Below are 16,026 nucleotides of genomic sequence, written 5' to 3' on the forward strand. Positions count from 1 at the left end.
ATTATTTTGAATTATGAAATGAATATGCCATTTTCCTGATCAAAATATGCTTTATGACGTTTTAAATGCAAATAATCTTAATGGTGCTAAAAGTAGATTTATTTTTCATCCAAAATATTTTTTATTCTGAGATTAAATATGACCATGACAGGCATCATGATATTCACGTTTGCATTCAATCTCTCTAACTGAGCTCATAATTCAGCACTGTACTGCATCTTTTATAAAGCCATCATCTCCTTTCCCCTGACAACACATTACGTTTCTTCAAAAAAACCACTGGATGGCAACATAGGACCAAAATATCGCAGCCACGGACCAATCAAAAGCCAGAAACACATCAAGCATGAGAGTACCTTCAGTTTTTCTTTAAATATTGGACCTAATCTACAAGAAGAACAAAGCCAACAAGCCTTTCTTTGCTGTCACTATTAAACTATACCATTCCATTAATAGTAGGTTGGGAATAAACAATAAAGTTGAATCAACAATTAATCGTTGAATCAACAATGAATCAATAAATCAACAATGCTGAAGACAAGATTTTTAATTTTAAAAATATCCACTGCTGATACAATACACTTTTACCATATATATTTTGCATAAAGAATTCTTACATAATAGAATTACAATATTAGTTACAATCTGCATATAGAATATTTAACATTTAAACAACCTTCGTAGTGTAAAAACATTAAAACACAAACAAAAATGTTTATTTATATATGTATAGAAAGATATCCACGATGGGTACCAAATGGATACTACAGGCTGATATCTACATAGAAACAGGCAGGTCGGATGGATGGTGTGAAGTGCAATGCGAGCTCAGCGGGGGGGGCTTGAATTATAGAACAAAACCATTTGTGCGCTTTGAATTTGAGGTCCTTTATATGTAACATCAGCAGCCTTGTAAGTCCTCTGCACACTAGTGCTCACACGTTGTGGTTCTTTTGATTGGCTGTGGTCAAACCCGATTAGCCTTGGACCCAACACGTGTCTTTGTGGTACTCCGCTGTGGTTTCACAAAGGCCATGGCAAGTCGCTGAAATCCACAGGTCCACCCAAGCCAGCGTCAGCTTCCAGGAGGCTCATGATAACGGCCATGGCTGCCTCGTCGTTGCTGGGGCTGCTGGATCCTGGTTCTTCCATGATGTCAATACTAAGATGGGAGTTATCACCTGCAGATTGAAGCGTGTGTATTGAGTGTAAATGTGTATGTGAATATTACATATTTGATTTATTAAACCATGTTCTGCATATTTATGCACTCACTCATTAAAGAATTGTTTGAATATGGGTATCCTATTGAATCTGGACCAGGCACGATTCCTGCTGAAGGCAGATCTGGAGTACCGCCATTCTGAATCTATGTAAAAAAACTCGTTTTAGCATTTCATGTTTGTTTTTCAAGACAGATGTTAATGATAGGTGTAAGCAGGGTTGTATGATTTATGAAAATGTCACCTTTTTGCTGCCCGGAGAGCAGGTGTCAGGTGGAGGTGTGGTGGTGATGTTCAAAGGACTGGAACTACAGCTGGAAGGGGAGGAGCCTCGAATCCTGTTAAAAGGAACATCTTTTATAAACCATTTGTTTAAATCTGTATTTCGCCAAAACCTGGATGTGCACGTTGCTCATCGAACCTCTGAATCTCCATCACTTCCTCTGCGATCATGCGTCCAATTTTCCCAGCTCCTGCTCTCGTCCCTCCTGGTATACCAGGAACGATCTGAAGGGCACGTCTCCCTCCACCTGTTATAAACACACTCACACGTTATGACTGTTGACTTTGCACAGAACTTTCCTGAGCAGGAACATTAAGAGAAATTTTAACTAGGAGAACAAATAGGTCAAGAGTTAGCAATTTTCCATGAGCGTGGAATCATAAAAAAGCCACCCGGGCTTTTAAAACCCCTCTTGGATGAACTTTAAGTACATGAAATAATGAAACTCAGTCAGCCAGGTATTGCAACTCTTGGCATGAAAACCAAATGCACAAGAGAAAGTGTTGTTGAAGGGTTGGAAACTGTTCCTACCATCTCCTGATGTTAAAACGCTGTCCATGCTCTGAGGAGACGAAGCGGACTGTGAAAAACTAGGGTCTGCTCCATCAACCATACTGCCTCTGAAATACAATGATGAATTATTAAAATATTTCGAAACAACCTTCCATTCTGTTTATTACTCTCAACTAGGGGTGTCGAGAAAAGTCTACGAATCAATATTGTAAATAATTCAGCAACAGTATTTGGTGGACACTTGTGCACAGCAGGCGTTGGCTTTGCACCCATTTAACAAAAACATAAAATAACATTTAACACAAACAAAAACAAATAGGAATTGACTAAACAGACATGTCAGTATCATTATTGTGAATTCTTTGACTGAGAATTTCTTTCAACGATAATGAAAATCTGACGTTGTAGGAGCTCTACACAGACCATCACTATTCTATATTCAAGATTAAAACACATAATTCAGATCTAGGACATGATTTTATTCACTGGTAACATAAAAATCATTTCAAAGACAAAGTTAGAATTTTTTATTAAATATTAAAACTAAATGTTATTTTTAAAATAACAGGCACTGACGTGTCATCCTTAAAAGACAACATTTATTTGATTGTAGTTTGCCGGGCCCAAAGAGTTCAGTTCCTCTTCTTAACTATGGAAACAGGCTGATTTATCCATTCTAGCTGAACACCAGACATTTCCACATTTACACAAACATTTACGACTGTAATGTGACGTGATACTTACGAAACGACAGTGTTTGTAGAGACTATATATTCCACCTCTTTGGTCCAAGGGTTCATGAAGCTGAACCATCGGCTTCTCAGGGTGATGAAGGAACCGTCCTTTATCTTGAACTTGTAACAGTTTGTATTGATTTTTTCTCTCATCTGTAGCACTACAGTAGGAAAGAAGAAGCGAACATTTATTACAAATCTATCATTAACTGCTAACATTTAAGGGACATGTATTTCGAAAAAGCAATTTCTGGTTTTAAACAGTAGGGCTGTATTAAATATGATTCTATAATATAATTAGATAATTATGATTTCATTTACAAGTCTTAATGCCCAAATAAATAGCAACATTTTAGACAATATCATTTAAATTTATGAATGTTTGAGTGATCACCAAGCTCCTAATAAAAAATAAAAGAAACATAAGAAAATGAAGTACCTTGTCTGTGACACTCTGCGAGGTGGCCGATGTCATCCTGATGGAAATACTCGTAAAATGATGTTCCTAGAAGCTCCTGGGGCAAGTACGCAAGGATGGCTGTCGCCCTAAATGCAATCAAAGAAACCAGTTCAGACAAGTTGTCACAAAATTTTAGTAGCTGCCCAGAAATACAAACTTATGGCATTCCTCTAAAAGTCACAAACAACAAGGTAACGAAACTTTCGAAAACTTCTCACCTCTGATCCACGAAAACAAACTTGCCATCGATGGCGTGGCGGGAGACGTATTCCGTGGGTTTGACGCGGATGTCGCCGTTCATGGGCTGCGGGACGATGTGCGGATGAAGACGGCCGATGGCCACCAGACAGCTGAGGTTACAGCCCTCATTATCAGGTTCATTGTCCTCGTCCAAACCCATCTTGGTGGGCGGCCAACTTTTAAGGTAGCCGGTACTGTGAATAGTGCAGAAACTCTTTCGGTCTGCTGTAGAGAAAGAAGTTATAGTGAACTTAATATTCAACTAAACACAAAAAATATTCAAAATGAGTTATTCATTAACGGTCAAGCATTAAACTCTTCTTTTCCTGCATGAGCCGAATTGAGATTTACTATGAGAACAGATGATACCTTTCTTTTTGGAGCAAGTTGAGGGAAAATCCTTGTCCTCCATTTTGACAGAAGGGCGGTTGCATTTCATTCTACAGAAGAAGGATCGGCGAGCCCCTGAACACAGTCTGGAGGGTCCGGGTGTGATGTCGGTCTTCACTGGAAGACCAGCTATAAAAAATAAAAATCAGTCAAACTATATGTCAAAAGATTTGTTTTATTGTTTATTAAAGGAAGAGAAACATACTTTTGGCATCAATGAGTCGTTCTCGTGGAGCTGTATCTGACGACGACAGCTGCTCTTTTACTTTGGCGATGTCTTTCGGATGCAAGTAGTCAAACAAACTCTGACCAATCAGATCATTCTAATGATTTGAGATGAAACAGTCATTCACAACGTCCATTAACACGGTGCCGTCACATAACGAAGATCGTATCAAAACATACCTGAGTGTAATTGAGAATTTTGTAAACAGACTCTGAGACAAAAAGGATCTTTCCACGATCACAACCGACTACAAAGAGAAAGCCATCGGCAGCCTGCGGGAAAAAACATAGAGTTTTAAGACAATAATTCCCACGTTATGAAATCTTGAAAGCTTTGGATTGGACATGATAGACACACCCTTAAAATTAAGTGCTTTAATTCATCGTCCGACAAGAATGCTGGTTTGTAGTTTGCTTCTGTGTAAGGGTTTGAAGCCCCTGCGAGAAAGAAAGAGAGAAGCAAGCATTATTTTCCCACATAGGTTTAATTTTAAACAAAGCTTTGACAACTTTTACCTCGTAACGTCTTCATATGTTGGACGGCCATGCGAAGTACAGTGAGTTTGTCTAACTTGCGAGACATGGCGTTACAGGTGGGCACTAAAGATGCCAGCTCATCTATAAAACTGTTCATTTTATCCCTGCGTCTCTTCTCGATCTGACTGTGAGCTTCCCTAAACAAAGATGAGATGAAGCTTATTTAGCTACAATCATCAGATAATGTTTCCACGTATGACATATTAGGAGGTCATATACTGATCACCCATGTTGACTTTACCTGGCGTTTTTGATCCGGCCTGGTTGGTCGTCTCTGGATTTAGAGTAGAAAATGTTAATAATTTCATTTCAGTTATTTAAGCTGATATTTAATACGGTACATGTTCTTTTACCTTCCGAGCGACTTGTCTTTGTCTGTGTCCATGCTATCGCTGCGGATGTGAAATTCATTAAGTCAGTGAATATAAAAATGTTTATGACAAACATTATTATGAGGGATGCCACGAAATTTCGGCTGCCGAAATGGCATTAGCGGTTTCGGATGAAATCGATGATCGGCTTTATGTTTCTTTATTGTCAGAGATCATGCGCATTGACTCGTTTAAAACCGAACTTTAAACTCTCACAGACGTAAATGAACTGTCAGTAACTGATGACGTAGCTCACGTGGACCGTCATCCGACAGGTGCTGATATCACTGAAGCTCATGTTTATCCTGTTTACATGAAAAGATTTACTTCCCCTCTGTGTTCTGCTTGTTATTATCATTAAAATGATGGTGAACCATATATAAACTTCTTATATAAGTTTAAGTTAGACTACATTTATGCAAAAAGGCCTATTAATTATAGAACCACACTGTTTAGATGATATTAAAAAATGACAAGGAAAATTATATTTGTTGTATTGTTTTAAAATATGTTCTCTTTATTTTAGTGTGATTTTAGTGTGTGTTATTAATAGAATTCAATAAACACTATTTCCAAGTTTTTAAAACAAATTTTCGGTATCGGTTTTGGCCCAGACTTTTCATTTCCATGCATCCGTAATTATTATCCTTCTGAGGCATTAAAAGTAATAATTATTGTATTAAATATATGTTCAACTTTACTTACTCAAATGAAAAGCCATCAATTCTGCAAGACAGAAAAAACGTTATTAGTAAACATGTAGTAAATAAAGTTTATGCAATAAAATGCATAACAAATAAAGTTATTATTATTAAAACAAAAATATAATTTGTGAAATGCTTTTTATTTAATCTAATCTAAGTACTCAAAAACACAAGGACCGTTTTGTTAATAATTATAAATGAATAGTCTAATTTCATTTTAATTTATGACACTATTTATTAGCGTTCAGACACGCAATAAATAGGTGTTTTATACACTACAGTGCATAGACTCACTGATATTCGGTGGTGCTGCCCTTTCTCTTGCGGTTGTAATCCATGCCCGAGCTGCCGATAGAACTACTGATGAGATCTGCGGAGCTCTGGGACATGAACTCGTTCATCGTGGAGGATATGTCCATCCTTTGGTCTGCCATTAGATCATCTAAAAAACCAACAATAACACTTCATTCACTGATCACGTCTTATGTCGTATGCATTTTTATCTGTGTGTCTGAGGATGAGACACTCACCGCACAGATTCAGTCAAGCAGCTGTGTTCAAAGCATGTACTATATCAGCGAAAGAATCCTGAAAAAAACATTACAATTTACATGAATCAAATTTTTGGTTTTAATGTTTTGATGTACACTTATTTATGCTTATAACTAACTACAGATAAACTTTCTCTTGCTTTGACCGTTCCAATATGGCAGACACCTTAGATTAACAATAAGAAACCCTCGAAACAACTGCTAATAAGGCATCTATGTATACATATTATGGGTGAGATTGGGTGATTCAAACATGTCAAACATGTTTTTCCTAAAAACTTAAACGATGAAGGTCAGGCTTGGATGAACATTATATGCCCATCCCTAACATGATTAGCTCCATCTGAACATCCCGTGCCATACATCTGCGAGAGCCTGCGGACTGACTGACCATCCCAGCTCCAGTTTCAGGCAATTCCATCAGCACCCAAGAGCAAAGACGGACTACTTGTCAGTAACATTATGCCATTACTATTTTCCCTACATTCCTCTATTTTCTGATATCGATCACAAAATAAGACTAAATTAGACCTAAACCGTTTCAACAAATGAAATTTCCAAACATAAAACTGATAAGCTCTCCCTATTTTTCATAACCATTTACTCAGTCATCTTGAATCAAAGTCACTGAGGACAGACACGTCAAGATGGGGATCTGGTCACATGGGTAGTGTACTGAGACTGGCGCAACTGTGCCTCCGGCGACCCGAGTTCAAATCGTGGCTCGAGGTCCTGTGCCGATCTTGCACCCCTCACTCACAATTTCCTATCAATAAACTGTACTGTCCTGTCAAATAGAAATGATATAACTGTTAAAAAGTACTGGTACTGTAGACGTGCATCTTCACATATAGTCAAACTTAATGTGAATTTCTTATATATAAATATATTATAATATATCATTATAATGTGTGTGTGTGTCTATGTAAACATTCCTTTAAAAATGTTACGGAGGGTGAGGATATGTCATGGACACTTCTTTTTCACACTACTTCTTCATTTTATTTATACATGAATATTCTGTCAATGATTTTAATGTATTTTTTTTAAAGAAGAACATTAATTGTTTGTTTTCAGAGCATTTTTCTGTTTAAATTATAACGCATTCAGACAAATCAGGATGCGTAGCGGTAATGAGAATTTTAGCAGAAAAAAAACAATCTCAACATGTATGAATTTTTCATGTATTTTATTAAGCTTTCCGCAAGGTAGAGAACACAATTATGTTATTTTTTGTGTTACCGAATTATATGTTTAATAATTTCAAATGATCCGGTTCTTCCGTGCATCCCTGCAACCGCCTCTACAAAACACTTCGCAACTGCCCTGCAAAGACAAATCTAAACCATGAATTAGCCACAAAGACCCCTGAATTATATCTTCATGCCCAGCGCATCTTTTAGTCTCTCCTGAAATTTAAAGATTCACACTAAATTTATCCAACTCCACCTGTTGCATCAAAAAATAAACTATCAAGCATTGTTAACTGCCTAAAAAAATTGTCCTGTTCTCACAAACGTGGCCTTAAAAAACTAAACAAAAATTCCCTCACTCACGTCCACAAACGCTCACACACACAAGGAGTAATGAGGTCTATATGTGACCTGGGCTGGTTGCCAGGAAACCCTTGGAAAGCATGGATAGGCCACATTTAGATTGCAGCATTGCAACTGGGAGAAAGCAGGGCCGGAAGACCCCTTATCACTCAACGTCAATGAAACGGGAGTCCTCGCTATTCAGAGGGGATTTTCTGCAGACCTGAACAGAGCGAGGGTGACCTCTCCATTGTATAATGTGCATCTCTTAAAGTGCTGTTCTACAGGACAATATAAAAAATACATGGTTATTATTATTGAACATTAGATGGAACTGATACACAGCTGACAAACCACCATCAGTCTACCAATGTGAATAATCTATTCTTGAACACGTGGGCTTGCCTTCAGACTTTGAACTGGTTACAGAAGGAAAAACCAAGCAAATGCAAACCAGACTCGAAGACAACAAGAAAAACAAGTCGAATCATCATTAATCGAATCATCAAAGTTATTTCTTGCAATGCTGAGCTTCATTGTATTATATGGTCAAATATATTTATTTGACCTGATTTAAAAAAGATTCATCCTCAGATTTTGTTACAAAAAGACAAACAAAGAATGGATGACATTGTCTTAATTTGGGAGCTGTTATAAGTGGATGAGGGAAGAGACAAGAAACACCCAAAGATGAATTGAAATGCTGTTCCACTTCAGCCATACGGCACACACCCATCTTACAATATGAAAAGAGTAATTCCACATAACCTGTTGGACTTGAAATTAATAATAACGAAAGCTCCATTAGGCATCGCAAAAAGTAATATTTACACGCGAGTGCATATTATATATTGTACAATGGTATCCAAAGGTTTGTTTAAAGTTGAAAATAACTTTTTTAAATTGTTCGATATTTCTAGGTCATGAATCAAATGTAGGCAAATGTGTGACACGTCCGACTTCCTATGTTCAACTTTGCTTCTTGGTACTTGGTTAAATCTCGCTGGGGTGACACAAATGATGCGGTATCTTGAGCATGTTAAAGCCAGATTGAGTGTCAATATACCATATATGTGACCCTGGACGACAAAACCAGTCTTTAGGGGAAATTTTTCAAAATTGAGATTTTTACATCATCTGAAAGCTGAAGAAATAAGCTTTCTATTAATAAATGGTTTGTCAGGATAGGACACTATCATGGCGGCACAACAACTGTTTACAAAGCTGAAATCTGAGGGTGCAAAAAAATCGAAATATTGAGAAAATCGCCTTTTAAGTTGTTATTCTGAGGCACTGTAGCAGGCCAAACACTCACAAAAATAAAGTTTGTATACATTTACGGTAGGAAATGTATTAAATACCTTCATGGAACATGATCTTTACTAAATATCCTAATGATATTTGGCACAAAGAAAAACCTGTAATTCTTACCCCTACCATTTAATTCTTGCGATTACTAAAAATGTACTTAAGACTGGTTTTGTTGTCCAGGGTCACATATAGTTAGTCTTTATTAAAAAAAGTCAAATGTAAACAGACAAAAGCTAAATGTATGCAGCTCCCTCTGGACTGGAAGCAGGTGCGGTGGTGCTATACAATTTCTAATGGTTTTATTACAAATGCCATTGCGAGCTATTAGCCGTTTCCCACTAAAACCATTACAAAATTAATTTAAAATATCAAAACAGTAGGACTAAAAGATGTTTTGCTGGTTCCCATCTGCCAGATAACATCCCACCAAAAGCACCCAACCAGCACACACCCACACAAAGCATTATAGTTACCATTAAAACCTATACAATTCCCATTATAACCATTGAATCCATCAGTACTTCTTTGATTCTATTGGTTTTAATATACAGAGACACTTATATTATGCATGTGGCAGATGTTTCATCGACACACTCGGTGAGTTTAGACTGAACACATTTAAGATGGACATTAAAATGTATGCATTGCCTGGGAATCGAACCCATGATCTTGGGGGTTGCTAGCACTATGCCACGCCAGTTATACAGAAAAACAGACCGTATGGTGTCAAAGACCAACGGAGGACATCGGCGAAAAACGTAACGTTACAGCAAAAAGCATTTCCTCAAAATCTAGCATTTTACCGCATTGCTGAGCATCTTATTGTCAAATTTAGGGTCGACTCGAATGCTATCAGTTAGGCAGCCAATTAGCATTGAGACACGACCATAACAGCCAGGCAACAAAAGCTGTGTCGCTGTCACAACACGAAAGCATCACACACGAATACATCAAAGCAAGAACCCTCTAAAGTGAGCAACACCCACACATCAACTCGCTCTATTCTACGGTTTTAAAGGGGACGCGGACCTTTAACCTCATATCGACGGTGAGTGCGATGTCTGGCTAAGCAGATCAACCTTTCGTTCTGTTATCATTCAAGGCTTGTTTTTGATAATCCAGACCGCGATGCTTTGGTGGCAGCTACACCGCCTGGTATCTAACCTAAGATATGTCACTTATGCCCCTCCTGTAGTCACTACGCGAGAGGACAAAAACGCACATAACGTTAATTCACCCATCAGCTAACGTTACACGCGATGTGTTGAGAGAACGTTCAAAAAACAGATCTCTATACTTACCGGAGGAATAACTCAACATCACAGTTTTATTCGGTAATTTGACGTCCCGGTCGGCGAGGAACTGTGACATAAACGAAATCAGTCTCTGACCTACTTTTCTTCCCTTCGTTTGTCGGACCACTAACCTATATTTTTGACGAATAGGAACCTCGGATAAATAAGCGTGGTGCGTGTAGCCAATCAAAATAGAGGTTACATTTAGCAGCGGAACGATTGACACGCGCGATAGCCAATCAAACGGGGTTCTCGGGATTCACCGACGTGACTGATGATCTCAGTAAGGGGTGGTTCTCACTCAGTGCTGCCAGCAGTTGCATGTTGGTGCATTGTGGCATGCGGTTGGTCCTTGTTATGCTCTATTAGAGATCGTTTATTAGCATTATCTCAACCTAAAGGTCAATTGTTATTGTTGGAAGTGATGACTAAGTGATTTAAGTTAACGATTGAAATATTATGTTTAACCTGTCCTGCGTGGACGGAAACAAACTACTAAATACATATTATAGTGATCATATTTTTAAACCAGTAAGCGAAAACAAACATGTTCTACATCTATATTATTATTTTATTTAACTGTATTATTTTTTTCCATTGCAGACTCACAAAAGTGTGACTGTTTTGTGAGGCACAAAGTATTATTACAGCTGATTTTTTCTATTCTTCACCAATTAAACTCAACTGCATAATATGAATAGTGTATATGTAAGCTTTATAAATAAAAACGTGTAATCATTGTAATATAAATATATAACGTAGTTTGTAAATATATAGACAAAGATGTACGACATAAATATCGTGGGATCACGCAGGATTTTTTGTGAGGGTTATTTGTATTTAAATTTCTAAATAGCAATTCTAAAACAGATTTATAAAAAATGTACTGTATCTACTGTAAATGAAGAATGTAGGCATAGGAATGCATGAATTGCGTCAGTCCATGGTCACATGTAAACAAACCAATGACGTCATCATCGTGCGCCCTATGTCATCAAACCGGATGCCTGTTTTTAACCATTAGTTTTACGCTGTATTTGTTTAAACAACATTGAGTTTTACAGTGTTATCGGCAACAAATGTTGTAATTTAGCACCCCGCAACGTTGTTCAATTAAAATGTTAAAATCAGAGAATTTCCATTGACGTTTACACATCAGTAATAAAATATTCCGCCGATTTAAATCGCAGCTGTTAAATAGCTAAAAACAGGATAAGCAAGGTACGTTTTGCGTATTTGTTAAATGTTAAACGATGTTTGATTGTATTTGCACCGTTTTTATGCATTATGCTTAGATTTGTATGTCTTTATAATATGGTGTGTGTTTGTTGTGTTTTGTTTTCTTGTTTGAAAGGTTTAGTGTGTTGACCACATAAATCCAGTGCACCATGGGTGCTGAACAAAGTGGAGATGCTGAACACAAGCATTTAGACTTCAGTACTTCAGGTACTTAATATTATATAAATACAAACTCTTCCCACTATTTATTTGAATATAATACAATTGTTCATATGTTTATGTTAAAATTGTGATTTTTTTATTGTAGATGTTATGATCAAAGTATTTCTTATTATCTATGTTCTGTCTGGGTTTATATCAATATCTTTTAGTAAGTTAGTTCATGTTGTTTCAGTTGTACCTTCTCCAGCAAAGCAAAGAGCCAAAATGGATGACATAGTGGTTGTGGCTCAAGGAACACAGTCATTACGGAACATCCATAATGATCCGGATGTCATAAAGCTACAAGAAATTCCCACCTTTCAGCCTCTTCTTAAAGGTACATAGCATCTCTGGGTTAAACAGACATTAGTGCCAACAACAGCACATGTTTAGGCTAGAGTGCTTTTTATAATTAGCAAGACTTAGAACTTTTACTCATACCGACCCGAACACAGAACTTACACAGTGTGATTGAGCAAGAGTCTGATATTATTGAGCCTGACATTGCTGTTATCTCTTTAGGTGTACTCAGTGGGCAAACTTCCCCCAGCACTGTTTGTCTAGAAAAACTAGATTCTGCACAGGTACTACAGCTGTGTGTCCGATATCAAGATCATTTACACCAGTGTGCAGAGGCTGTCGCCTTTGACCAGAACGCTCTGGTCAAGAGGGTCAAAGAGGTAGCACTTCTATCATTTCTGTTCAACTGTTCACAAATGTTCATTATTGGTGGACTATACCTTTAAGACACCTGTACAATACTAACTTGTGTTTTGGTCACCCTGTGACCTCTCCACAGATGGATCTTTCCGTGGAGGCACTTTTCAGCATCATGCAGGAGAGACAAAAACGTTACGCCAAGTACGCCGAACAGATCCAAAAGGTCAATGAGATGTCCATGATTCTGAGACGCATCCAGATGGGCATTGACCAAACGATACCTCTGATGGAGCGTCTCAACAACCTTCTACCTGAAAGTGAGCGTCTGGAGCACTTTAGCATGAAGCATGATGGAGACATTAAATAGCGTCCAGCATCACCTGGGGTCATGCTAACAAAGTGGCATTGTACAGAATGACTGGTGCTTTGGTCCTTTTCGTTTTGCACTCTGAGAATCTTGCTGTCTGGATCTAGCCATAAAAACGTTATGTGTTACATATTGTAAAAATGTCAAAATGGTTAAGTCATGTATGTGTACATATACCTGTTAGGCTTAAAAGAGTGCTTTTAAAGCATGATAACATATAGTTTTGCCTAATTTAAAAACAAATTTAATAAAAATGATTCACTAATAACATGTTGCTCTCGCACTTTAGAGGTCTTTGCTAAAGTTACTGGCATTAAATTGTTTTTTTTTTACACTTTCTGTCTTCACGGCCGTTTTATTTTAAGTAACACTAGAGGATAGCGAACCACAAGTAATATTGTGTTTAAAGTAATATAATCTGACGTTGGGGTCAACAACTACGAGTAAAAATCATTTTAACATTGGCCTCACTTAAATTGGAACTTTAGTATCAACAAACAAACCTGTTCTGAAATATAAAATATTCAGAGGAAATCACTTAAATGAGGTCAGTTTAGGCAGAATGTGATTATGTTGGAATCTAAAATTACTATAATATTTTAGATGATTATACATTTTATGTAATTACGTATGTTATACATAGATTACATTTTAAATGGGTTATTTGTACATGACAATATTTGGAGGGCAGGACATTTAAATCTAATATAAATGTTATTTAATTATGTATAATAATAAATACTGAATATAATTTAATAAATAATATATTAAAATAGGTCGTGCAATGTTATATGACATTAGATTTGAGCTTTTTGCTCGAAATTGCCCTTTTTTAGGAATAAACCTTTTACTCTCCGTTCCAGCAGGAGGCGACAAAGAGCTATGACAATCACAACGGAATGAGAGCAAAACAACACTGACTGAGTGCATGTGAACTGCTAATCTGTGTTAACAAATATCACCCCACTTTAATGTAATCCATGCCGAGTCAAATTATAAATCAATCATAACGTTGATAAACACAACTAATAATGCGACGACTGGGCTCAGTGCAGCAGAAAATCCCATGCGTTTTTATGACAGAGGTGAGAGACGAGCCGTCCAAAAAGCGTGACTTTCAGGTGCGTAAAATAACGATCTAACGTAACGTTTATGATACATTTAGCATGACCAGCACTTTAAATGTTTATACTAAAGAACAATCGCAAAACAAAATAATATAGATCTACTTGAATATGGCACATGTTTACGGTCCGGAGTGGCAGCGTCATGTTATTTTATTCTTGTCTTTCATTTTTAGCTAACGTTTTTTGTGCATCGTAGCACGTGTTGTCAGCAGCAGAGACACATTTGTAAATAGTATATTATGTGTGAATAAAATAAACTATGCATTTCGTATACGGTGGATTAGGTAATATTCTCCTTATTGGTCAGTGTTTGACAGGTCACGTGATGCTCTCAAACTAAAGCACACTGTTATTCGTGTTCAGCAGTTTCAGGTGGTCGCCACTGAGACCCTGAACCCATCAGCTCTTGAGTCAGATATTCACGGCGCAACTGCGACGGAGAAGATTGATGGCACGTGCTGCTATGTCACCAAATACAGAGGTATAAAAAGCATAGTTATAAGAAATCAGACAGAAGATTCTAGATTCTAGGAATTGTATATTATTCCTGTTTTGGCATTAAAATAAGACGTGATGTTTTTCTTTGAAGGGGAACCGTATCTCTGTGCCCGATTAGATCGGAAACCAACCAAGCAAGCAGACAAGAAATTCAAAAAGTATCAATTTTCTCAGAAGACCTGTAAAGGTATTTTTCCCTGACCCTTCTATATCTTAATGCATGTGGAAGATGCTTTTTTCCAAAGTGACTTACAGACTTACAGTAAGTAAACAGTCACAAACCAAAGCATTGAAACTTTTATTAAGTTTTGGTTTTTGTGCCTAAAACAGGCTTTGTGTGGAATGTAGAGGAAGATTTCAGAGAAGTGCCTGAGTCCTGGATCCCTGCTCACAGAGTTCAGCATGAGAATGGTCATCTGGTTCCCGATGAACACGGACACATTCCAGGTCAGCTGATGTCTCTTCTTTCGTTCTAGTGTCCGAGTACCAAAGACATTTTGGGACATGGTTATATCCTTTTCTCACGAAGGCTGGGTTCCGGTTGATGGTACCAACAAACAGTACTGCTGGCATGCCTCTGTGGTTAACTATCCCGCTGGTGTGGCACTTGTCTTGAGGGTACAAGAGAAAGACGAGGGATTGCTTGAGATTGTCAGCGTCCCTTTGGCAGACCTCATGGAACAAACCCTAGAGCTCATCGGCACCAATGTAAACGGAAATCCATATGGCAAGTATTTCAGTATCGAGAAAACTTGACAAAATATTATTTGTGCATGCATGCTTGGCTTTCAGATTTTCATTAACTGTTGAATTCTGTAGGTTTGGGAAGTAAGAAACATCCGGTCCATGTTCTGGTACCCCACGGGATCCTAAAGATCATAAACCCTCCTCCAGTGGAATTTCAGCAGCTGCAGTCCTGGTTTCAGAAATGTCAAGAGGGGCGAGTGGAAGGAATTGTATGGCACTGCAGTGATGGGACACTTGTAAAGGTAAATCCAAATCCTTTAGCTTCATTAACGTAAATCACATCAATAAATGACGTTTTTTTCTCCAGATACATCGGCATCACCTTGGTCTGAAATGGCCGGTTGACGACACCTTCCTCAACACCAGACCTGTGATCATCCATGTAGACACTACGGAGTCTGATCTAGATGTCTCAGGGAAGGACTTGTTCCAGTTTTTTTCCAGAATAAATGGGCAACACGTTCGCTGCATACGGGACATCCAGTTTGAACCCTCATCCTCTATGGAACTGATAAACATTCCAACTTAGTGCTCACATCTGGTTTAAACTGTCTTAAGCTTTAAGTACTCTTGTCAGTTCTTAATAATTCCAAGAGGTCCAAACATCTTTATTTCTCTCCCTAAGCACGCAAAATGATGTGTGTGGTTTTTAGTAATACTTACAAAATTTCCATTTTTTCCAGACCGCAAGTTTTTTTTCACATTATTTTGTTAGTTTACTCTGTTGATCATCATGATCGTATAAACTGAACACCAGTAAGCATTGTTTTTTAATTATATGTAAAGACTCAGATATGAGGCAGAGATGGTTCGAT

General features: G+C 37.6%; 3 protein-coding genes across 7 annotated transcripts; 2 read left to right on the forward strand and 1 right to left on the reverse strand.

The window, feature by feature from the left end:
* Positions 1–532: 532 nt before the first annotated feature.
* Positions 533–10,493, reverse strand: bmal1a (basic helix-loop-helix ARNT like 1a). The gene is made up of 19 exons (XM_056740167.1): positions 10,379–10,493; positions 6,211–6,268; positions 5,975–6,122; positions 5,682–5,702; positions 4,959–4,997; positions 4,847–4,879; positions 4,585–4,742; positions 4,427–4,506; positions 4,249–4,341; positions 4,049–4,166; positions 3,823–3,972; positions 3,432–3,678; positions 3,193–3,299; positions 2,764–2,914; positions 2,038–2,126; positions 1,645–1,753; positions 1,468–1,561; positions 1,276–1,369; positions 533–1,181 (listed from the first exon to the last, which is right to left on the reverse strand). The coding sequence occupies exons 3-19, from the start codon at positions 6,112–6,114 to the stop codon at positions 1,024–1,026; spliced, it is 1,881 nt and encodes a 626-aa protein (XP_056596145.1). The 5' UTR covers positions 6,115–6,122; positions 6,211–6,268; positions 10,379–10,493; the 3' UTR covers positions 533–1,023.
* A 184-nt stretch (positions 10,494–10,677) lies between these two features.
* Positions 10,678–13,107, forward strand: borcs5 (BLOC-1 related complex subunit 5). 2 transcript variants are annotated; one of them, XM_056740169.1, is made up of 5 exons: positions 10,678–10,716; positions 11,727–11,818; positions 12,006–12,149; positions 12,335–12,492; positions 12,612–13,107. In XM_056740169.1, the coding sequence occupies exons 2-5, from the start codon at positions 11,761–11,763 to the stop codon at positions 12,837–12,839; spliced, it is 588 nt and encodes a 195-aa protein (XP_056596147.1). In that variant the 5' UTR covers positions 10,678–10,716; positions 11,727–11,760; the 3' UTR covers positions 12,840–13,107. The 2 variants fall into 2 exon arrangements, with proteins under 2 accessions (XP_056596147.1, XP_056596146.1); XM_056740168.1 differs by lacking the exon at positions 10,678–10,716 and adding an exon at positions 11,336–11,593.
* A 643-nt stretch (positions 13,108–13,750) lies between these two features.
* Positions 13,751–15,879, forward strand: rlig1 (RNA 5'-phosphate and 3'-OH ligase 1). 4 transcript variants are annotated; one of them, XM_056739962.1, is made up of 7 exons: positions 13,751–13,960; positions 14,330–14,447; positions 14,556–14,651; positions 14,795–14,911; positions 14,994–15,191; positions 15,284–15,453; positions 15,519–15,879. In XM_056739962.1, the coding sequence occupies exons 1-7, from the start codon at positions 13,871–13,873 to the stop codon at positions 15,738–15,740; spliced, it is 1,011 nt and encodes a 336-aa protein (XP_056595940.1). In that variant the 5' UTR covers positions 13,751–13,870; the 3' UTR covers positions 15,741–15,879. The 4 variants fall into 4 exon arrangements, with proteins under 4 accessions (XP_056595940.1, XP_056595941.1, XP_056595942.1 ...); XM_056739963.1 differs by having other exon boundaries at positions 14,333–14,447; XM_056739964.1 differs by having other exon boundaries at positions 13,751–13,924.
* Positions 15,880–16,026: the final 147 nt, after the last annotated feature.

This window comes from Triplophysa dalaica, chromosome 24 (genome assembly GCF_015846415.1).
Source record: "Triplophysa dalaica isolate WHDGS20190420 chromosome 24, ASM1584641v1, whole genome shotgun sequence".
Lineage (NCBI taxonomy): Eukaryota > Metazoa > Chordata > Actinopteri > Cypriniformes > Nemacheilidae > Triplophysa > Triplophysa dalaica.